The 23,764-nt window shown below is 39.2% G+C and overlaps 3 protein-coding genes across 6 annotated transcripts in view; 1 reads left to right on the plus strand and 2 right to left on the minus strand.

The window, feature by feature from the left end:
• Positions 1 to 1,365: 1,365 nt before the first annotated feature.
• Positions 1,366 to 19,891, minus strand: Zbtb6 (zinc finger and BTB domain containing 6). Of its 3 annotated transcripts, none has more exons than XM_052182383.1 (3): positions 19,830 to 19,891; positions 6,165 to 6,335; positions 1,366 to 5,229 (listed from the first exon to the last, which is right to left on the minus strand). In XM_052182383.1, the coding sequence occupies exon 3, from the start codon at positions 5,218 to 5,220 to the stop codon at positions 3,949 to 3,951; it is 1,272 nt and encodes a 423-aa protein (XP_052038343.1). In that variant the 5' UTR covers positions 5,221 to 5,229; positions 6,165 to 6,335; positions 19,830 to 19,891; the 3' UTR covers positions 1,366 to 3,948. The 3 variants fall into 3 exon arrangements, with proteins under 3 accessions (XP_052038343.1, XP_052038342.1, XP_052038344.1); XM_052182382.1 differs by lacking the exon at positions 19,830 to 19,891 and adding an exon at positions 19,454 to 19,536; XM_052182384.1 differs by lacking the exons at positions 6,165 to 6,335; positions 19,830 to 19,891 and adding an exon at positions 5,714 to 6,155.
• Positions 7,850 to 19,917, minus strand: Zbtb26 (zinc finger and BTB domain containing 26). 2 transcript variants are annotated; one of them, XM_052182381.1, is made up of 2 exons: positions 19,830 to 19,917; positions 7,850 to 12,259 (listed from the first exon to the last, which is right to left on the minus strand). In XM_052182381.1, the coding sequence occupies exon 2, from the start codon at positions 12,247 to 12,249 to the stop codon at positions 10,927 to 10,929; it is 1,323 nt and encodes a 440-aa protein (XP_052038341.1). In that variant the 5' UTR covers positions 12,250 to 12,259; positions 19,830 to 19,917; the 3' UTR covers positions 7,850 to 10,926. The 2 variants fall into 2 exon arrangements, with proteins under 2 accessions (XP_052038341.1, XP_052038340.1); XM_052182380.1 differs by lacking the exon at positions 19,830 to 19,917 and adding an exon at positions 19,454 to 19,542.
• Positions 19,918 to 20,067: 150 nt separating this feature from the next.
• Positions 20,068 to 23,764, plus strand: part of Rabgap1 (RAB GTPase activating protein 1) — a 122,518-nt gene continuing 118,821 nt past the window's right edge. The window contains exon 1 of the mRNA XM_052182397.1: positions 20,068 to 20,249. The gene's annotated coding sequence lies outside the window, so the exon portion shown is untranslated. The remainder of the gene's footprint in view (positions 20,250 to 23,764) is intronic.

Genomic DNA, 23,764 nt, shown 5'->3' on the forward strand with positions numbered 1-23,764 from the left:
ATTGAAAGGCTGAGGTAGAATCATAGACTGGCCTGCACAGCGAGAATTCGCCCGACTCCCTAATATTTGTATACGCACACACCCCATAACCTCAGTAGTGCAGCTCATGGCCGCTTACAGCTGCAACTCCAGGAACACAAAACTTCTGGCAAGCTGCAACTCCAGGGACACAAAGCTTCTGGCAAGTGTGACAAAATCAGTTTTGTTTTTTTTTTTTTTTGAAACTTTTTGTTTGTGAAAGACCTATTGGCCCCACCTTTTGTTGTTTGTTCCGTTTTCTGGTGTATGTACTTAGCCTTGGCTATCCTGGAACTAGCTCTGTAGACCAGGCTGGCCTCAGAGATCTGACTGCTGGGATTAAAGGCCTGTACCACCACCACCTGGAAGCCCCACCAGCTATACTTTCACTCATTATTCATAATTTCATCCAATTAAGCTAATCAAAAAAGAAACTTTCCCTACAATCAGGTGTATATTTTAGTATTTTCTCTTTGTTTTTGCTTCAAGACGGGGTTTCTTGGGTAGCCCTGGCTTCCCTCCCTGGAACTCACTCTAACATCAGGCCTCCTGCAACTCAGAGATCCAACTGCCTCTGCCTCTGGAGGGCTAGGCTCAAAGGCATGCAGCACCACCGCTGGCATATTTCTGTTATTTTCAACTGGACAGTAATGAGTAATTTTATATATACATGTTCCCTAACCTACTGTGTGCATCTTCCATTCTACTTCCATTTGATATACTTTTCCATTTCAAACAGGAAACATTCCCCAAACACGGAGAGCCACATTAAAAGTAACAATCACATGTTTTCCCTATCTCATTTTTTTTTAAGACAGGGCTCAAAAAACCTGGATAGTCTTGGCTGCCCTGAAATCACTCGGTATACCAGGCTGGCCGTGATCTCAGGTATCTATCTCCAAGATCCAGCTTTCCCTACCCTTTTTTAATCCCTGGCATTATTTTTCTAAATTAATTTCAAAATCTCACCAATTGTCTGCCTCCACTAAAATACAAGCTGTAAGACAGTTGACATTCTTTGCTTACCTAACTTTTAGGACAGATATAAACCCAGTAGGTAGTTCTACTCATCACTGTCCAGTTGAAAATAACAGAAATGTGCCAGGTGGTGAATGTGGCTGACTACCCTTGCACAGCAACTGAGTGCAATTCCCAGCTCACAGCTGCCTGTAGCTGCAGCTCCTGGAGGGGTCTGAAGCTGCTAGCAAGCATATGCCCACACACATACACATAACTAAAAATATAATAATAAATCATACAGACACATACCCCACACAATTACAAAACACAGTATTACTAAAGAGAAAATGGTTCCTTTAAAATTCATAGAAATACACAAGCCCAAAGTTCTCCATTCCCACCGCCAGTTTATTGTTCCATACAAACATAATTACATCCAATGAAAAGAGGATTGTTCTCTACAACAAAGTAACAACTACCTTTTAAAATCTTTTACACATATAAATGCAGTACATACGAGGTTCAACCCAAACATACTGCTTTCCTGTCATATTATAAACAAACAGCTAAATATTTAAAATGAATAGATGCTACACTTCACTTTGTCATACCTGCATATCTTTACAGATTCTACTTTGCTGAATTTTTCAGAAATGTCATGCAAATGGATACTCTTCCAGGAATGCTTTTTTTTTGTTTTACATCTTTGTTTTGTTTTTCCCAAAACAATGTCTTCTGTATGACAATAAGGCTGGCCTCAAACTTAGCTATATATAAGAAAGGCTGGCCCTGAACTGAATCTCTTGCCCCTATCTCACACGTGCTAGAATTACAGGCATGTACACTTTGCCCAGCTCCTAGGATCAATCTTTCCGCATAATGGAAATAAATAATATAAATAACAACCACTTTATTAAACACCCTCCCCACAAGCAAAACTTTCAAAGTGATCACAAATTTTGATTTTACAGCAATCTTACAAGGCACAAATAAAACTTAAAACACATTCAATCAAAATGTTCCAAACACCCAGTATAGTAGATACCACTTCCTAAAAAAATCCATTGTTTACTATAGTTTACCCTCTCCACCCATCCCTAGCCCTCCCTTCCAAAATTTAATTCAGGAAGCAAAAATAAGGGAAGCACTTCAATAACAAACTGTTTTTCTGCGGGAAATACGTTCACAACTATAACTGGCCATTCTTTAAGTTATGTAAGAAAGGAACTTAGTCACTGAACAAGTCCATTCTCCGGTGGGACAAAGTGTCTACCTTAAAAAAGTTCTGCTTCCAAGAGAGTACTCAAATTGCAGTGTTTGTAAAGACATAAATGTCTCCTCTATTCACACAAAGAATATAAATTTGTAGAAATTTAGACTTAGAAATATTTCTACAAATAATGAAGATCAAAGTTATTTTATATAAAATTAAGAAAAGTTGAAGGACAGGTGACCTGCTCAATGTCATTAATTAGTGACTTGGGTTATGAAGTAACTGTGAGACTTATATTCTTTAAGGTCTCTCCCAGAGTTAAAAATTCAATGTAGCATTATTCCCACAAAAGTATCATAAAAATTATATATAACATCTACATGATTTTCACAAACCTCTTATATAGTACAAAGAATATTACATGTTAAAATACAGAAAAGAGTCAGTAAAACTTAAATACAGTAGAAACTCTACACAGAGCTAAGTTATGTAGAGAAATAGGATAGTTTGAATGTAAGTTTAGTTCTTCCTATGGTCAGGGAAAGTGATTTGCTCGCCAGTAAATTTTGCTCTTCATTGTAAGGGCAAAAGTTTTCAATGTACAGATATTCATACAAATGAGACATTATAACTCTCGTAGCTTTTGAAAAGTAAACTATTAACCTGATGACTGCTTGAAAAGAAAATGCATATAAAAGCAATTCAAAACAAAAACAGGGCCCAGACATAATCTCAGTGCTCAAGAATCAAAGCAAATTCAAGGCCAGCCTGGGCTACACAAATCATGTCAAAAGTAAAATAAGAGACATAAGAAAGTAATGAGTTGCTAATATACATATATGTCAAGCTCAACTGCATTATTTTAGTTTAAAAAATATCAAAAGAGAACGTAAGATTCCAGTTTTATATCACCACAGATTAGGACAAATTATATCCATGAGGAACTCTTAGTAGAATTAGAATTATAAGGGGTAGACTACACAGAGTAGCATGAGGGAAGTCTGGAAGGTGATGGAACTATTCTGTGTCCCATTTGCAGACAATTAGATATGTATTAAACTCTAGAAATGTAATTACACTCAATTTTAGTGCATGTGAACCCCCCCAAAAAGAAACCCTTAGTAAACAATATAACAATGTCTTTGATGAAAGTGGAATATTTAAGAAAAGTAACTAGCCAATCTATGCCATGAAAATGCTTACATTGGCCACAGAGTTCTTAATCCAACTATGTCATATATAATCAGGAAAAGGGTCTAATTACATATTCTTTTGGACATTTAAGTTATACAGTTCTAAAGACATTCTGCTGGCCCCTTGCGAATCTGAATTGTGCTCCTTTAGTTTAAGAAAGTACCTTGGGATTCTGGTTATAATTCAAGAACACTGGTTAAAATTTTAAAAAGAAAGTTGCTAGTCCTATCTGCTTCCAATATTAATAGCAATGTGCAACACTCTGCTTTTAAATCTATTTTTCATCTTACCTCATTAAAGTTCTATATAGTTGAACATTAAATCACTTATCTAAAAACTACAAATCAGAATCTGCAATTACTGCTGAACAGAGGACGACTACATAATGTTTGAGACAATGTAGAGTCAAATCAACCTAATCACACCACTCACAACTTTGGAATTATTAGCAGTTCAGAATGAATAACATGTAAGAACAAAAATAAATGATACAAATGCTGCATTTTTATAAACAGATGTGTCTAACGAAGTGATTCTGTTTACTTCAAAAGTCATTGATTTGATTACAGTAGATTCTGCCGTTTGAGATCAGGCCTAGATAATTTTTCACCACTGCTCCTGCCATGAACAGAGGTTAAGTGTTTTTTGAGAGCAGATTTGTGTTTGAAATCCATATCACAACAATGGCATTTATATGGCCGGTCCCCACTGTGTATGTTCAAGTGGTCCTGAAGTGTGCTTTTAGCAGTAAAGGTCTTCAGACACACAGTACACTGAAAGGGCCGTATACCCATGTGTCCTCGAATGTGACGGTTAAGATTTTTCTTCTGTGTAAATGTTTTCCCACACTGCAAGCACAAAAAGAGTTTATGCATCTTAAGGTGGCGAAGATAGTTTTCTACATGAAGAAAGCCCCTTGGACACCTGGGGCACTGGTGCCTCAAGGAAATGTTCTCATCCAGATTCTGAATCTCACTTACTGTACCATGACTTCCATCAGAATTCTCAGAAAACAACCCTTGATGTGTATTTCCAGGAACTTCTGTCACTCTGTTCTCAACTGTAGAATTGATCAACGAATGCTGGGTTTCAGGGAAATACATGCCTGTTTTGGATGAGGTACAAGGCTGTGAAAACTGCCCATTTTCTACATCATCTGTACTGATGGATTCTACATGGAGGATACAAATTTCATTCTCTTTAAAGCCACCATCTACTGTACAGAGCTCTGGTGACTGCATTCCCCTTCGCTCTGATGTCAGTGTCTCTGCAGCAGATTGCAATGCATTGCTTTCCTCCTCTTTGACATGGAAATCTAGGTTTACAGGACTATCTTCTGAAATTTCAATGATCTCACAGTCTTTATCAGAATTTTCTTCTTCATTCTTAACATCTGTATCTGAAGACTGACACAAGTCAGTGTGTTGGTTATTTTTCATAGAAAGATCAATCTCCAAATACTTTGACAACGCTTCCGTGCATTTCTCTACAATGTGAACCATCTGAAGGTAGCTGGCAGCAGTCAAGTATTTCAGTAGCTCTTTCCTTTTCACTTCAAGCGCCCCAGTATAGCAGGACAACAGCAGCTTCCTGCCAACTTCTGCACTCTGCAGAATGGTGATGCGGACATGTTTTGACTGTGTGAGTAAAAACTGATCTCTCATGAAAGTGGAGCAAGCAGCCAGAATCACCTTGTGACCCTGGAACTCAGTATCGTTAATATAAATGGATACATCGCAAAATAAATTCTGCTGTCTCAAGAGATTCATTTTCTGTAGGACCACATCGCCTTGCTGTTCAAACTGGAAGTGTAGAACATCAGACTCAGCAGCCATGGTCACAATCTATGTAAAACAGAGCACAAGCATTGATATAGGATAGGCAATGTTTTATGGTACAGAGCCCCCCACTTCTCAGCATGTATTGAGAAAAATGAAGATCCAAATTTTGAGTGCTAGGTGTGCAACTGTTCCTCAATCACCATCTATAATCCAGAAACTCATAATGCATTTCTGTATCATGGTACGTTAAGTTTTTATATACCAGTAATCGGTAGAAAAGTTAGAAAACACAATTTTCCAATTGTCCCACTACTATTGCTAGTCCCCAGTCTTGGCCACTGTAATGACTCCTAGCAATGCACTCTAAATATTCTGAATTATCTTTTAAAATTCCCATATGAATTAACATTATGATTAAAAATAGGGAGGAGAAGAGAAAAAAACGCTCTTATGTTTAAATCAACCAACGAGATATCTCCCCCACTCATAGACAGCCTTTAGTTCTTAAAAAGAATTCAAACTCCTTTAGGATTTCACCCTAACCCACCTTTTATAGATTGATCTTGGTCCATTTTTCATACACCCAGCTCTTTAATATGAAATTGTTCATCACTGTACAGATAAAACACGGGAGCATCCATTTGCCTATCTATCATGCTTCCAGCTCCATTTCCCAACTTGTGCTTTAGCTCTCTTGAGCCCAAACCAGAGACTAACGTGACTCCTCCTCTCCCAGGGAATCTCTTCCTCCCGATTCGGTGTTCACCCAGTGGGCACAGGGGCCCACATAGCAGGGGGAGCTGACAGGAATCCCAGACCGCCCGCCTGCCAACTCCCTCCACAGAGGCACACGGTGCCCAGGTCGAGCCTTCCGAAATCCGGCCGACGGGACAGGCGGGCGCGGCGCCAGGCAGGGGCGGAGGCCACAGCGGGGTGGACTCCCACACCGCGTCGTCCTCCAGCCTCAATCCCGCCACGTCTCCGTCACTTTCACTTACCGACTAGCAGACCTGGCTTTGAGGCTTCCGCGGCAACGGCAGCCCAGGCCGGAAGATGAACTTAGCCTGGAAGGAAACGCTTCCGGAGTCAACCAGCTTTATTCTTGGCGGAGAGTGCCTGGACGCCCCGGAAGAACATCCTGAGATGCTCTTTCTTCCTCAGTTTTTCCGCTGCAGGAAAGACAGAAAAACGTCTAAATGCCAGCGAGCCGGGTCTTTTCCGGCCGTTCTCGCCCCGGGGTGAAGCTGGTGGCTGTGAGTGAAGAACGCCCAAGGCCGGAACCGCCAGAGTTGAGGGGCAGAGCCGAAGGAAAGGACCTCGGGGCTCTGTTTGGTAGCTGGGCTCTACGTCCCGTCAGGACCTCGCCCCAGCCTCTGGACACTGCTCCACCACTCTTTGCCTCGTTTGCAATGGCATCCTCTCCACCCTGCTGCTTTAGACAGCCTACCCCTAAAGGATTCTTCTCTTTGTGTGATGGGAATTAAACAGAATTTTATGAAAGTAAAGTATTGCCTTCCTTCCCGATTACCCTTTGTCAGCGATTCCTCTAGGCTCCGCCCAACAGCTACCTAGCAACAGTTTGCATAGCCACCTGCCAGGTACCACAGGTACCAGCCTCTCTCTCTCTCTCTCTCTCTCTCTCGCTCTCGCTCTCTCTCTCTGTCTCTCTCTCTCTCTGTCTCTCGCTCTCTCTGTCTCTCTCTCATCTCCCCGCAGGCCTCTTCCTCTTTCTAGCCTTCTCTGTCTGCCTCTACCCCCTTCCCAGGTGCCCTTCACTTCCCTCAATAAACTTCCTTTTGTACTAGGCCTGTCTCACGGGGGTGATTCCTCAAGGGGACAGACATCTTGGCTGGTCGGCCTTTTTACAAAACACTTCAATACCAGTTTATACTGATTACACATTATTTCTAAGTTGCACCTCAATTAGTTGGAATCCAGTTGGAAATGGTTTATCTTCAAAAGCGCACTTACATACCCACATCAAAATATATGCTACACCATGGGAGGGGGATTATTTACCACAGTATTTACCGTTCTCAGTGATCATTGAAAGTCACTATTTGTGAAGTGTAGGGATGGTTGGTGATTATTTTGTGCCTGCTGCCTGAAACAAAGCGTGGGCCTACAGAAACAATACTGTTGAGCTGCATTTCAGCCCCTTGCCCTCCTTAAGATGTGTTTTAAAGAATTTAAATTCAAACAACTGAGAAATAAGGAGGGAAGAGAGTAGAAAAATAAGTCAATGACACCACAGGTTAATTGTTAAACTTTTATTAAGGAAACTTCCCCATTAAGTAAAGAGGTAGTTCAAAGTATGTCTAACATACAACAGATTTCGAACAGCCATTCATGAGCTGAAATAAAATGTTCTAAGTTGTTTAGGACAGTATTTTAGAAATGGTGACATTACTCACCCTTCACTTACACATCTTCTACACTAATGCGAAATCACACCTGAATTACCTCAGAGCCACTTCAGTTTGGAGCTTGTTTTCATATTAAATAATAAATAAATAACAGTAATTAAAAAAAAAAAACAAGCTACAGTAAAGAGAGTCCTCTTCCTTTTGAGGTTTTCCTAGGAATCCATACAACACAAACACTGAGGCTGGCAAGGTAGCATATACCTGTGATCCCAGCACTTGAGGGAGGCAGAGGCAGCAAAGGCTACAGAGTAAGATCCTGCTTTAAAAAAAAAAAAATCCCAACGAACCAAAACAAGCAAATCAAACCAAATGTTGAGTAACTAAGGTTCACCTCTGCCCCGCCCCTCAGAATCACTAGTGTGAAAAGGTTCACCTCTGCCCCGCCCCTCAGAATCACTAGTGTGAAAAGCCTTCTTCCCCAATAAACTATGTGCCTTCTCTTTGCTTTAAAATCTGAGAAACACGTAAGCAAAGAACCTAAGTCCCACTGAAATTAAATATCTCACACAAAAATAAGAACTCTCCAGCCAAGAAATGGAAGAGATCACAAATTAGGTAAGTGGTCTACACTTACAACGAAAAAATGTTACTAACAGAAAACCCTAAGATGACGTTTAAGTCAGTGGTTCTCAGCCTTCCTAATATTGTGAGATCCTTTAATACAGTTCCTCATGCTGTGGTGATCCCAACCATAAAATTATTTTCATTATTTCATAATTGCATTTTTACTACTGTTATGGATTCTAATGTAAATAAATTGTAATGTAAACAAAAAAATCCCTATGGTCTTAGGAACCTCTGTGAAGAGTCACTTGACTCCCCTCCCTCCCCAAAGGGGCCACACCCACAGGCTGAGAACCACTGCTTCAAATGATGGAAGAAAACAAAACAATTTTATTCTTATTAGAATATAAATTTGAGACCTCATCTCACTAAAATCACTTGACACTGTAAGCCAGCCCTATAAGAACAGGGACCATATCAATCTTACCTTCCTATCCTCAGAATATAACAGTACCTGGAAATTCCAGTTGGTTATTAATATTTCTTGAGGCTGTGGGAGTAGCTCAGTGCTAGAGTATATGCTTAACATGCATGAGGCCTTGGGTTCAAACTCTCCAACATTTAAAAAAAAGGGGGGCAAATAAAAAGAAAAAAAGCCTTCTGAGTGACTAAAATAAATCAAGAAATAGCCTCCAACCAACCAGAGACCAGTATTATTTGAACCCATGCCATTCTTAGTCTTCAAACTAACAGTAACTGAACAAGAGTAAATGAATGGAGCTCACCATCTTCAAATGATGTTCAGAGAAAATATTTAAAACAGGAGAAGAGTGGAGTCCCATTGTTGCACAGAATTGGCGGTCTTTGGATGAATCATACAAAATCTGGACTGCTGGGAGGCATTACTAGGCCACACATTGAGTTGTGTTGGACATAAAGTACCTAGCAGTCATATTAGCTGACTGTACTTAAATAGTTAGTAGAAATTATACCTCAATTCTGAGCCATGTGTAAATATATCAAATTATGTCTATATAAATTAATTTTAATTTTTGGATTATTTGTCCACATACTCTCATGGCTTAAAAATAAAAACAAAAGTCTGGTGAAAATAAATTTCTCAGATAAAATTATTTTCATATTTGGATCATTTTCACATTATTCTAACTTGCCCTTCTGTTAATAGTCAAACCAGTCGGTCATTGAGAAATAGTATAATATTCATCTAGCTAAAAACAATGAACAGGTTAGGGCTGTACCTAGGTGGTACAGTGCTTGTCTAGTGCCTATGAGACATTGGGTTTGACTTCCAACACTACCATAAAATAATTATATTTATTTAGGTCTTTTGAAAGAGGGTCTCACTCTACAGCCCAGGCAACACCCCTGTAGCTTTGTAAATTCTGAGATTACAGACACAAGCCACCAAAATAAAATAAATCTTAAAAAGTAATTCTCACAAGTCCTTCTGTGATATTTTGATGGTGAATTCTTGGCTGTCTCTGAAAACCAAAAGGGATGGTTATACAATAGTGAAAGCAAACTGGAACCTTTCTGTTAACCATCCTTAAAGCCAAGGTATAGTGGAAGAGATATATTGGGCTAATCACTCATATTTTGGGCCAATGGTGGCCAGGGTACCTGTTTGACTCTAACTGCCCCTTTTGAAAAAAACAGATAGTATAAGCAATCTTTTGAGAGTTTCTAAGATCTCTAGCAACCCTATCACTTCACTGTAACCCTTGGGTAAGAGGGAGGCTCAAACTAATGTCTAAAATTTACTTCAGGATAAAGAATTGTTTTTTTTTTCCATCCTTCAAGATCAACTATCAACGGTAGCAAAAGTAGATAGTATATTGTGTACTTTTAAGACTATGTAAATGCAGAAATTCTGGTAGTTCCTCTGTATCCCATTTAATTTTTTTCATCGACTTCCAAGGTGATGGTACAAGTGAAAAGGAAAGACCAGAGACATAAACTCTATACTGGACAAGTTATAACCAAGCACACCTCTCTCATGCATAAACTGACACATTGTTTAGACTCCAGCACAGTCCATCATTCTTTAGCTCACTTGAGTGTGCCTAAAGCATTTCCAATTACAAAAGGATACGTATGTAAGTAAGCAGATGGCCTGCTGTTAGGTCATAATATTTAGGAAACCTTCCATATGCCCACTCTTGTTTTATTATATTTCTATCATTTACTGATTATCCTCCCCACAGCAGGCCCTTTTTGTCTGCAGAAGTTGCTGGAAAAAATTGTACTCTGGGTTTTAAGGAAATCTCAATGGGCATTTAGTGTTTAAAGTACAAACCCACATACTTTTCCACAGCAGCTCCAAAAAAGTCAAATGGCAGGAAGCAGATTCACTCATCAGCCTTGGATGAATCACAGTAGACAAACAGAAACTCTATCACATATGTAGGTCAACAGCAGTATCACCTCCTATCCCAGCCTCATTTTTCCCCCAAGGAAAAATATTAACTTTACTAAAGACAGTTTATTAGTAGGAAGTAGATAATATTATTTGTTGGTACCTTCAGAATGTGCTTGGTAAAAAATTTAAAATAGTGCCAGTCTAAGACATATATCACCACTAGGTAGACAAATGGAATTATTCCTTAGAAAAGGAAAACAGACATCACAGGTTAAATAACTCAAAAAAGAACCAGGAGAGGGCCAAAGGAAAGCAAAGCCACCACAAGTGGGAGTCACCTGGTCTGCTAGTACTTCAACTCACTACCACCTGCTTGGAGGCTTTGTCGAAGAAACTACCAAGTTGACTATTGCCATACTGCCAGCTCTGGCCGTGAGCACTAAGCCCTGTTCAATTCACACATGTACTGTCACTTCGTAAGCTGAGGACAGCTTGGGTCAGTTTACCTGCATCCAGGACCTGTGTTGCATCAGGTTGTGGCTGACAGTTAGAGTCTGTGACTGTTGTACACGCAAAAGAGTCAAAATCCACTGTGAGGTCTTGCACACTCCTCTCATTGGCATTATCAAAGCTGTTTTTGCCATGCAGCTGTTTGAGGTGTTTCCTCAAAACTGGCTTATGTGCAAAAACCATGTCACAATAGTTACATTTATGGGGCTTATCTCCACTGTGAAGGTTAAGATGGTCCTGTAAGGAACACTTCTGAGAAAAGGTTTTCCCACAGATTTTACACTGGAAAGGTTTAATTCCGGCATGGACACGCATGTGTCGATGAAGATTGCCTTTCTGAGTGAAAGTCTTGCCGCAGAGTAGACACATAAAGAGTTTGTGCATCTTTAAATGGTTGGCGTAGTTCTCCAGGTGACGGAATACCCTGGTACACTTTGGGCACTGGTGATGCCACTGTAAGCCTTTGTCTACACCTCGAATATTAGGCCCAAAGACATCTTTTGAGGTCATGATGATGTCATCATTGCCTGTATAAGAGAGGGCGTAATTGTGGAGATGGCTCTGGTCTAGTTCATTAACTCTGTTTTCCACAGTTGAGTTTATCAGGGAGTGCTGGGGCTCTGATGAATGTAAAGCAGTGGTTTCAGAAGAAATGTATTGGTTCTGATCTTTTTTACTTCTATCCTCTGATACATCCCCAATAGATTCTACCTTAACAATCTGAATATCACTGTCCTCCATATCCATACTGTCTTCAGATGGATGAATACAAGGTAAGTCCTGTTTTGGAGAGCCTCTGGCATCTCCCTGCTGTTCTTTCGACTGGGGAGAAGCACTCTGTGGTTCAGATCCCTCTTTACTATCCATTGGTTGTTTTGGCTTTATAAACTTCCACAGCGCCTGTGTGCACCGTTCTACAATGTGGCTCATCTGAAGAAAACTCGCAGCAGTCAAGTAATTTACCAGTTCCATCTCAGGGAATTCCAGCACACCACTATAACAGGATAAGAGCAATTGTTTCCCCACTTCAGAACTCTGTAATATGGAGATTTTCACCTCTCGGGAATCATTCAGTAAAAATTGGTCTCTTAAGAAAGGGGAACCTGCAGCAAAAACAATTTTATGCCCCTGCACCTCAACATCATCTATGAGAACTGTAACATCACAAAATTTATTCTCTTCTCTTAATTTGTTCATTTTTTGTAACATTGAATCTCCATAATTTTCAAACTTGAAGTGAAGGAGATCTGATCTTTCAGACATTTTGGCAGACCTAAAGGACAGAAATGTAAAAAAGGTGGAATGTAAAAAAATTTAAACAATTTAAAAACCTGGATTTACCTTTCAAAACCAAATGTGTTGTCATGCTTGTTTTATATGTCTCCAAAAACTATGATAACAGCTTTCAATGGTTGTTAAGAGTTATTTCTTACCATTATCAGGTATCAACTGTACCCAAGGAGTAGATATATAGAACTGTAAGTAACTGGGCATTCGCTCAATCTCTGAATACACTTAACACAAGAGCAATGCTCGAGTTAGTCCGAAAAGTCTGTTTCACTATCAAATGAGAATTCTAGTCAAGAGAAAATATCAAACCCAAGTAACATGAAGACATTATTTCTTTTGCATAAAACATGTTTCACCTACTTTTCCCTGAAACAACTGCTTTGTTTTCCTTTCTTTCCTATTATTATTATTTTGTTTGTTTTTATGTATGTATTATGTATGTATGTATGTATGTATGTATGTATGCGTATGGCTGTTTTGCCTGAATGTACATCTGTGTGCCATATGTGTATCCCCAGAGGCCAGAAGAGGGTGTCAGATAAAATGGAACTGGAGTTAGAGGTGGATATAGGGACACTGGGAATAGAACTAGAGTTCTCTGGAAAAACAGCAAGTGTTCTTAAACACTAAGCTTTCTCTCTCCAGCCCCTTGCTTTCTATTTTAAAGAGTCTACAGGGATATTGCTTACTGAGAGCCATCCCCCTTTGCTGGTATAAATTTATTTATATAACCATTTCTGTGATAAAAGTAACAGATTTAAAGAGACAGTTTTGGTCACTGACAAAACACACAATTCTTTATCCTGTGCATTATTGATAAATCTAAACTCTCTTATAAGAAATATTTCTTTATAAATGGAGAATAAAACAATGACCCAATCTGTGGGGGTATGAGTGGAATAAGGCACAACAGATTCAATACTTATTAGATTGTTCCTTCCCTCTTACCCCTATGTGTCTGTCAGTTTTTGTCATGTGGACTACTAGAATTGATTCCTAAATGTTCTCCTTGGCTTCTAGCTCCTCTTCTCTCAAACAGTACATTTCAAAAATGCTAAGCTAGCCTCTTGGTTATAAATCAATTAACTAAAACTAATAAAGGTAAATAATGTTATAATACAGTCAACACAGAAGTGCCTGTGCATAGGATTGAGGACATATATAGCTTAGTAGTAGATAATTTGCCTCACCACATGTAAAGCCCTGGGTTCAATCTACAACACTGTTAAAAATAGGAAGGATGAATTAGCCACACCAACACCATAATTTCAGTCTACTAACCACTAAAAGTAACCAGTATTCTCTTTTTATAAATCCGCCTTCTATCAGGTCAATAGGTATGTCAATTCTGTCTTTGAGAAACAGTTCTATAAACTAGGTGTGTTAGAAAATCCAGCTTGAATTTTGTGTACTCAATAGTCCCTTCCTCATAGTCAAGTAAGACAACAAGCTTTTCCTGATCAAATCTATATTTGTTTTTTTTGTTTTTGTTTTTTTGAGGCAAGGTCTATGTAGCCCCAGCTGTCCTGGGACTCACTCTGTATACCAGACTGGTCTAGAACTCACAGAAATCCATCTGCCTCTGCCTCCTGAGTGCTGAGATTAAAGGCATGTGTGCATCATTATGCCTGGCATCACATCTAGATTCTGAAGCACAAAATTCATAATCTTAATTTTTTAGAGTATCAGTTCCTGATGTCAAGAGTCCAGATGTTATTCTTAATCCTCTATGATGAGTACACAATGTATCTACTTGCTCTAAGCTTGTCACATATTACACTACTCTAGAACACTGCATTCTAGCCAGCCCTTGTCTGTCCACTTAGAGAAAAGAGTTGCCTCTAGGGCCCTCAGCACAGTACTTCTATATAACACTCACACTGCTTCATCAAATACTTCCTTCCTGTCCAAACTACAAATTCCCTGGCATTAGGCGGCACCATCCACATCCTATTTCTCTTCTATTCAAACTGGTGCAGACTATTAACACCTAATACCACACCAAACACACAGGAAGGCTCAGTATGCAGTAGATGAGCCTACAGTGTTAGGTTCACAACAAAAATAACCTTGTTACTTAGAGCAGATTAATGGCTATGGAGTCATTACAAGTTTGGGGCCACAAGGGCCTAGAAAGGAATGAAAACAGTATTGATAAACAAGCAAAAAATAGTGAAAGGTATTTCAGAGACCCTGATAACTGGGAATGAGAACATTAAAAACAAAAACAAAACCTCAAGTCAGGCCTGAAAGCACAAACCTATGCATAGAACACTCGGAGGCTGGAGGGTTAGAATTCAAGTTACAGCCAGCCTGAGCTACAGAGTGAGATCCTACCTCAACAAAAACATCTTAAATCTCATAGTTTAGCTGAATGCTACAGAAAGAAGTAACCTTTAGGAACGTGGGGCACGTGCACGTTAATAATCACAAAGTGTGGCATTCTAAAGGCAAAGTGGATGTGGCAGAGAAATCAATAAGTTTCAAGCATTGGGAATATTATCAGTATTTTGAAGTAGTCAAACTCTATTACCACTGGACAGTTTTAGTGGCAGTAGCTTTAAAATATTCATTCTGTAACTCCAACAGTGAATGTTGAATGTTCCAGTTTAGCCAGAAATAATAAAAATGACCGTTATGTCAAGTACCCAAACAAAAGTGTCATTCTTTTTTCAGAGCTGATCTGATCTTGAATTCACGAAGCTGACCAGTATTTTCCTAGTCATAGTCAAAGGCGAACATTGTCTTCAGCTAGAGTGAGGTAGCACTCAGAATGTTGTGTGACAAATGTATTCCGTTTGGAAACTTGTCCCTGTTTCTCTACAGATGAACTAGAGTTCAGGTTCACTTGCATCCCATTCATGAGTTCTCCAGAAACTTATCAACATGAGCAGCAGAAGAGCTGTCTCAAGAAAAAGCCTGCTTTTTTTTTTTTCTACATCAGTCTAAACAAGTTAGGGACATTTGTTGTTAACTTTAGGAAACTTTTCCTAATTCCTATCAGCCCACTTATCCCTTTAATAATATAATAATAATATCAGCCCGATTATCCCTTTAATAATATAATAATAATAATATCAGCCCATTTATCCCTTTAATGTAATAATAATAATAATAATATCAGCTCAATTATCCCTTTAATAATCCAGTCCTAGCTTACACACTTTAGCCATCAGTTATTTCCTGTCATTAGTCTTCTTTCCCAAGAGGTCATTACTTATTTGAGGACAAGGATCAACTGTTTATTACACTTTATACAACTCATTAAACAAAACACAGCATTGCAGTGACTCTTTATATTCACTGTGAAATTAATGGCCTTTAATAAAGATGATTTTCAATATCAAAATTATCTTTTTAAAGATCTTGAGAACTCTTCAGATCATGTAGGACCAAATTTGCAATGACGTTTTTTAAAAAAAGAAAGAATTCTATTAAATAATTAATTGCTCAGTAGTAGCCTGTGTACTTATCATGTGTGGAATCCTAGGTCTAATTCCACCACATCTATTTGCACAATATGTAATATAAAAGTAAATGCATGTGCACACAACCCAAACAAACAATATAAAAATATAATAATCATCTAATAGGACTAATTCCTTTTACAAAATGATACCTAATTTCTGCTAAATTCGAGTCCTATTCCAAATATACTGCTAGATGCTTTATCTAAATTAATCTACATAGTCCTAAAAATCTCTACTGATATGTTGGTATTACCCATACTTTGCCTATAGAAAAATGAAAGTGAGAGAATATAAGTAATATGGTTAAATTAAAAGAGACAGGGCTGTAGAGATGGCTCAGTGGTTAAGAGCACTGACTGTTCTTCTAGAGGTCCTGAGTTTAATTCTCTGCAACCACATGGAGGCTCACAACCAACTGAAATGGGTCTAATGCCCTCTTCTAGTGTGTCTGAAGACAGCTACAGTGTATTCATAGAAAATAAATAAATTAATTTTAAAAAGGGAGAAAGAAAGACAGAAAATGCTGCTAGCTGGGTAGTAGTGGCATACACCTTCAATTCCAGCACTTAGGAGGCAGAGGCAGATGGATCTCTGTGAGTTTGAAGCCACACTGGTGTTCCAGAACAGCCAGAGCTACAGAGAAAAATCCTGACTCAAAAAACCAGAAACAAAAAGCAAAAAACAAAAACAAGAAAAAAGAAAGAAAATGCTAATTGTTAGAGCTGAAATTGTGAATCAATATGTGAAATAATGGAACATTATATTATGATCTGTAGACTCTAGACTTTTGTGTCTTATAGTTATACTTCAGCAAAATATTTATATCTAAACACAAAAAGTACAAATTAAAACTAAATTTCTGTTAACCACAGAGGACTACAATGACAAGGCGCTTATGTACTGACTAACACTACTACAAGAACATTTATTGTTGACTCCATCGCATGCCTTTCTCCTATTATTACTGATCTTGGGTTTTGTTTTGATTTTTTAAGGACTTACTTTGTTTTTATTAATATGTAGTGTGTCTGTCTGCAAGTATAGATATGTACATACAGGTGTCGATGGACGCCAAAAGGCATTCCCTGGAGCTGGAATTACAGGTAATTGTAAACCGCAGGATACGGGTGCTGGGAACCAAACTCCAGGACTCAGCAAAAGAAGCAAGTGCTGTTAGCCACGGAGCCATCTCCTCAGCCTTAAGTTTCTCATCTATTTTTTTAAACCATTATTTTTCTGGTTTGTTTCTGAAGCATAGCTAAATTATACAAAGGTCCTAAGAGGTCTGGTTTTGGTTTGTTGCTATGCTTCTTCAAGATTTAATCCCACAGAAAAGCCCGGCTCTTTTCTTAGTTTCATTTCTTCCCTATGGCAACAATTCCTAAGTCTCCATCCTCGTTACTAAATTTAACCAAGTTTAATCTCAAATTAATATACTAGGAAAAACTGTTCTATGTATTTAATATTTAAAAATGATGATGATACTTTGCTCTTGCACTAGCCAAAACTCAGCAATTTGAAGATAAATACATAGGGAATGGCTAAGTGAGTGACCTTTTACAATGCCATCATTTTAACAGATCACAACAGAAAAGATGAGATTGTGACTATATAAATAAAAAAAAAAAAAAAAAAAAAAAAAAAACCTAAGACAAAGAACCAGTTAACTCATGATCTTGCTCGCTCATCAAGGTAAAGAACAAGTGAGAAATGGTCAAAATAACTGTAAAATATTTGGCTTGAGTGGCTGGATATCTTTGTATTTCATTCAGTTAACCTAGAGATACTGGAGGGGGTGATCAGAAGGCTGCTCATTAAATCCCATCAAAAAAGCCTTCCTGGCACCAGGGTAGCTGGCTTAGAAACACAGCTAAAGCTGTAGAAGAAACCTCTTTGCAATGGTAAGTAGACTGTAAATGAAAACATTAGAGTACAAGAAGTACAGCTAAGTTTGCAGTTGGAAGAGGACCTTAGGACAAAAGAAAGAAACAACATATATACAATGTAACATAAACTCATCACTTACCTCCTCTCACCCTCACTATCCTCGCAGGTCTCCTTTATAATCAGAAGCCAACTGTTCCTTACACTGTCCCACTCCTTGACTCCCATCTAGTCACAACACAGTATGGTGAGTACAGCATGGACTCTGGAACTGTATTTCTATGGTTAGAGATCTGCTCAGCCACTTACTCAGGGTTATGGCCACGGTCAACTGCTTATCCAGTCTATTTCGGAATTCTTTTCAACCAATGATAAACTGGGCTGCTAAGGAAAATTAAATACGCTCATCATTAAAGGAAACTTAATTGTTTTATAAGTGTTTGCCTGAATGTGCCTCACTCGCATGCCCGGTGCATGGAGGTCAAAAGGCATGAGATCCGTGGAGCTGGAATTATGATGGTTGTGAGACACCATGTGAGCACTGAGAACTGAACCCAGGTCTTCTGCAAGAGGTATAACTATTGAGTCATCTTTCCAGCCCATTAGTTCATTTTCAAAAGAGCTTAGAACGGTGCCTAACATTAAGAGCATAACATATGTGCTCTTTAAACATGTGTTCAGGAAATAAACAAATCTTTCATGTTTCTCCAATTTAATATCGAACCAATTGAGACCTCTGATATTTTATATTTCATGACCTCATCTACTAAAATTGCTTTTTACCAGTCCTGTTAACAAAAAAATAAAAAGACCCTATAGATTTGCTTCAAACTTTTCTCCTGTGTTCTTTTCTACCGCTTACTGTTGGCTCCACTTTGAGTTCCTGCTTCATTAATGTAGCCACCGTCCTTCAGATAACTTTCTTCTTCAGAGCTCCCTCTGTGATGCCAACTCTTCTCATGGCCCACAAAGCACAGGGCTTAGTCTGGCTGACCTCCATATTTGCATTCCCTCTAGACATAAATTCCAACACCAACACTGAATTTGTGATTCTTTGTGGTTTTATTTCAGATTGTGGCATTACTGTCTTCAAATGTCAACTGCCCAAATTCTAAGACTTATTTTTTCTTCTCTTTTAACGTATAATTATCTATGACTCATTAACACTTGCCTCCTTTCTTGTAACAGCACCATAACTCTACTTTAGATTTTATTGCATCTCACAGGACATCATCACTTTTTCAAAATAATCTCAAATATAAGTACGTAGATTTTAGCTAAGAGAACCCGAAGTCAGCTATTTCTATTCTATAGGCTTCCCAGGGGAACAAAATTACTTTCTGCAGTACAAATCTGACCATATCAGTTTCATGCTCAAAGAGCTTCAAAAAATATACAAATAACCCATCTCCTTTAGGATTAGTTAAACCTTTCACTATCTGTATTTCACTTTACTTATCCAACGGAACCTCCCCGTCCCTATTCCTTCTTCTCATACATAGTCTGTAACTTCTCAGTACCACAACTTTTCTTCCAGAAAAAAAGTACGTTCACATGTTCTCTTTATCAAGAGGTGGGATTTAGAGGCCACTCTCTTTCTACAGGCTTCCCAGCAACTGTCCTTAGAGCAGTTGATGAAAGTAACCTGTTACATACCCTCCACCCTCTTACGAGCATCAATTTGTTCATATATATCGCTTCCAACTTGAGATGAACACTGGATATTTGACGAACCTCCAATGCACAGCATAGCACCAGTAATTCAAAAGGTGCTGTAAACCGCGGCTGAGCAAGGGTAAAACCCATCAAAACCTGGCACTTACAGTAGTAGTCTCGCCGTTGGCACTGAAGGCCTTGCCTTGGCTAGCTCCCGCCGTTCAGTTTTCTGCCGGCCTCAACTGCAGCACTTTTTACAAAATGCCAGGGTCTGGCTTCCTGGCCAGCTACAGGGCCCTAAGTAGAGGGTCCCAGGAGGCGGTCCCTGGGGCATCCTGAGACTCCGCACTGCAGATTCGAAAAGGGTAAGAAGGTGGGATGTAGCATGGGCCAGTCCAATGGCTCAAGAGTCCGGGGGCCTAGACCAGCTCCTTGGCTCCCATCCCAGAGCAGGATGCGGCCGGTCCAGGTCCCCACGGGGGCTCCATTTCCAGAGACCCCGCACCCTAGCCCGGCTCTCGGGTGGCCTCCGAACTTACAGACCTGGGGGGAAGGCCTCCATCTAGATCTGGCAAAACCTGGAGCTCCGGCCCCTCGGGGCTTCGGGAAGGGGGAGGGGCAGGCAACCTGAGCCAAAGGGGGACCCAACGGAACCGGAAGGGCAGCCCTGGCCGGACAAAGACAACTTCCAGGTCCCATGGTCATCTCCGCCAATCGGAATGCTCGGAGGACGACGGGGGGGGGGGGGGGGGGGGGGCCCGAGAGGGACCTTCCGCGTTGTGGGCGGAGCGCGGGGCGAGGCCAGGGAATCGGGCCGCCGAGGGTCTGCACTGTGAACGCTGCAGCTGCGGTTCTTCCGTGGTAGGAGGGCACGAGCTCTGTTCTTCGCAGCTGCAGTCACGAAGGGCTCCCGCCGACCTTTGCCTGCATGGGCCTGAGCAGCCTGTCTGCGAGCAAGCCGTGGTAAGTCCCTCCCGCCCAGGGATGTGGACTCGCTGCGTGGGAGCCTGGAATGCAGAAAGCTGTTGGGTCCCCTCCCTTGTGGATACTGGTGTTTCTTAGGAGATGTTCCTTATGTGTTCCCAGGTCAATCTCTTGCCTTCATTATCTTTGGCTACCCTAGCCGTTCACAAATCTGTTGTTAACCTGAATACCTCTCTTGAGCACCAGAGCCAGCCACTTAGACCGATTTCCTGTTGTCCAGTGTTTTTAGTGTGCCTTTCTGTGACAAGTTCACGCCCAGGCCTACCCAGCTATAGTTCTTGGTTGGTGAAAGAATGAAATCATACAGATCCTCTTCCCAGTGAGTAAATCTGGAAACCGTGCTGAATTCTCTTTGCTTTGCAAATCCACTTAATTATTGCGTTCTCTCCATTTATTTTATTTACCGTTTGGTGGCGTTTTTATGGGAAACATAGAAATAATTATCAATTTAATCTTTTACTAAGCTTAAGACTAGGTGGCATTGTACACTGTTGTATAACCACTGCTAGCTATTCCTACTTTAACGCCTTGCATTATTTTGTGGATATCCATTTTCCATAATATCTGTTGAAAAGAGGGACTTTTTTCCCATTGAGTGGACTTTTTGGAAATCAGTTCACTTTGAGTTTCCTACCGGGCTGCGCGTACACTACAGTGATCTATGTTTATCCTTGTGCTAGTACCATACTGCTTTAATAATTGTGCCTTTGCAGGCAGTTTGGCATTTATTATGAGTCCTCCACCTTTATTGAAGACTGTTTTGGTTCTTCAAGATGTTTTTCACTTTCATTCACCTGATACTTTGAATTTAGTATCAGGAAATAGACCTAGACCTTTTCACGCAAATACTGTACTAGTGAGCTACATCTTCGGCCATTCTTTTGTATTGATTTGAGGATTGACTGCCATTTCTTGGGAAATGGTCTTTGTAACGTTTTTTTTTGTTTGTTTGTTTGTTTGTTATTTTGGTTTTTAGAAACAGGGTTTCTCTGTGTAGCCCTGGCTGTCCTGGAACTCACTCTGTAGACTAGGCTGGCCTCGAACTCAGAAATCCTCCTGCCTCTGCCTCCCAAGTGCTGGGATTAATTAAAGTCGTGCGCCACCACTACCTGGTTTTTTGTTTTTTGGTTTTTTGGGGTTTTGTTGTCGTTGTTGTTGTTTTTATGTCTTCCTGACCATAAACACAAGACGCCTCTTCAGGTCTTTTATATTGTTTTCAGAAATGTCTTCTTAGTTTTCTGCATTCTTGGATCATTCACACATTTTTATCAGGATCTGCCTCAATTTTCATTTCATAGTGCTTATTGCTAGTGTCTAAAACATTTTTTAAAAAGCAGTGCTTTTTCACTTCCATTTGAATTTAGTATGAGGAATTCGACCTATGGCTTTTCGGTGCTTTTTGAAAATGTGTTTGCATCACCCTTACAATTCATTTATTTATATGGGTAGGCCCTCTTGTGGCCTTTTTTTTTATTTTTCTATTACATGTTGGTATAGTCTATGAACAAAAACCATTTACTTCTTTTCCAACAGGATGCTTTTATTTTTTCTAATAGGGCAAACAGTTTTAATAGTGTTGAACAGGGGTAGTAACAGTAAAATCGAAGAGGACATCCTTGTTTTATTCCTGATTCGAAGAGTAATGTTTTTTGGCTTTATATTGCATATATATGTTTCACTATGAATTCTTTATAAATACCTTTATCATGTTGAGGAATTTTCTGCCAATTCCAAACTTTCTGCAACATGCAGTCTCGAACAGCATCAGCTCTGCATCAGCTGAGATGACCATGTTACCCCACTCCTTGTACTCTTACCAACATATTCCTTTCATTTATTCTGTTGAACCACTTTGTGTCCTTCATTAGGCTGAATCCTACTTGGTCATGGTAAAATTCTTTTAATATACTCTTGGACTTAATATGTTTATGTCTTGTTGGTAATTTTCTATCTACTCTTCAAGGGTACTGAGCTACATTTTTATTTAGCTAGAATGCATTTGTCGGTTTTCCTCTCAGCAGTGCTGGATGTACACAATATTTTAGGAAGCATTGATTCCTCAAATTTTTGCAAACTTTTTAGGAAAAAAGCCTGTATCCTCTTTCTTTAAATATTTCCTAGAACTCACTGATAAGACTGTGTGGTGTATGAGACTTTCCTTGTTGGGAAATTTTGATTGCTAAGACAGTCTCTTCACTTGGTATAGGTTATCTTTTCTTCTTGAACCAGTTTAGGTTATTTATTGTTTCAAGAAATGTGTCCTTTTCTTTTTTGCTCTCTAATTTTGATATATAATTATTACAATAGTCTTTCTTTAAAAAAACATTTATAATGTTGATGGTAATATATCCCTAGTTGCATTTCTTATTATAGTTATTTGTATATTGTCTCTTTTCTTCATTAGTCTGGCTAAAGGTTTGTCAGTTTTGTTGGCCTTTTTCAGAATTTTTGTTAATTTTTTTCCCCTTGCTCCTTTTAATTTTTTTTTTTTTTTAATTTTTGTGTTAGCTTTGGTTCTTTGGCTTGTTTTGAGACAGGGTTTCTATTATAGCCTGCCTGGCTGCCCTAGAACTCACTGTGTAAACCAGGCTGGCCTCAAACTCACAGAGATCCACCTCTGCATCCCAAGTGCTGGGATTAAAGCCATTCACCATCATGCCTGGTTTGCTTGTATGTATATGTATGTATATGTATGTATATATATATATATATACACACACACACACACACACACACACAAACACATTTTGTAGATCCTTGAAGTGTAAGGTTTAGGTTATAGATCTGAGTGTTTTGTTATTGTTGGTTTGCTTCTTTTATTGTGTTTTTGAATTTTGAAACAAGGTCTAGTCCAGATTGGCCTTAATCTTACTATTTAGCCAGAGCTTAGCCTTGAATTTGTAATCCTCCTGTCTCTGCCTTTCCAGTACTGGGATTACAAATATGCACCTTCTATTCCACCTAACCCACCTCTGAAGTCTACATTTTAAAATGTAGACTTACAACTAAATTTACCTCTGATGATTGTCATAGCAACATCTTATAAACGTTAGTATGTATGCTATTTTTACTTCTGAGAAATTTATAATTCCCTTTGGCTTTTTTCTCTCACCCATTTTTTTCTACATGTTTGTGAAATTTTTCTACATGTTTGTGAAGTTTCTTCTTGATTTCTAACTTCATCTTTTTATACTGAGAGAAGATTCTTCATGTGGACTTAAAATACATTGAGGCTTGTTTTGTGGACTAGCATGTTGTCTACCCTGGTGACTCTCATGAGTGCTTAAGAAGAGTGTGTACTCTGTGGTTACTGTATGAACCGTCAGTCCCTATGTGCATGTTACATAGATGGTTTGTAATGTTCAGTTCCACTTTAGTTTCCTCCATGTGTCTCTTCTACCCATCGTTGAACATATAATACTGTGATTGTTTCTTTGAATTCTTATTTTGGAAATACTTATCTTGGTTTCATAATTTTCAGTGCATCATGACCA

This window comes from Apodemus sylvaticus, chromosome 5 (genome assembly GCF_947179515.1).
Source record: "Apodemus sylvaticus chromosome 5, mApoSyl1.1, whole genome shotgun sequence".
Taxonomy (NCBI): domain Eukaryota; kingdom Metazoa; phylum Chordata; class Mammalia; order Rodentia; family Muridae; genus Apodemus; species Apodemus sylvaticus.

What these genes read in the sequence shown, in the direction of transcription:
- Zbtb26 (XM_052182381.1), bottom strand. Translation starts at nt 12,249, where the DNA reads ATGTCTGAAAGATCAGATCTCCTTCACTTCAAGTTTGAAAATTATGGA.
- Zbtb6 (XM_052182383.1), bottom strand. Translation starts at nt 5,220, where the DNA reads ATGGCTGCTGAGTCTGATGTTCTACACTTCCAGTTTGAACAGCAAGGC.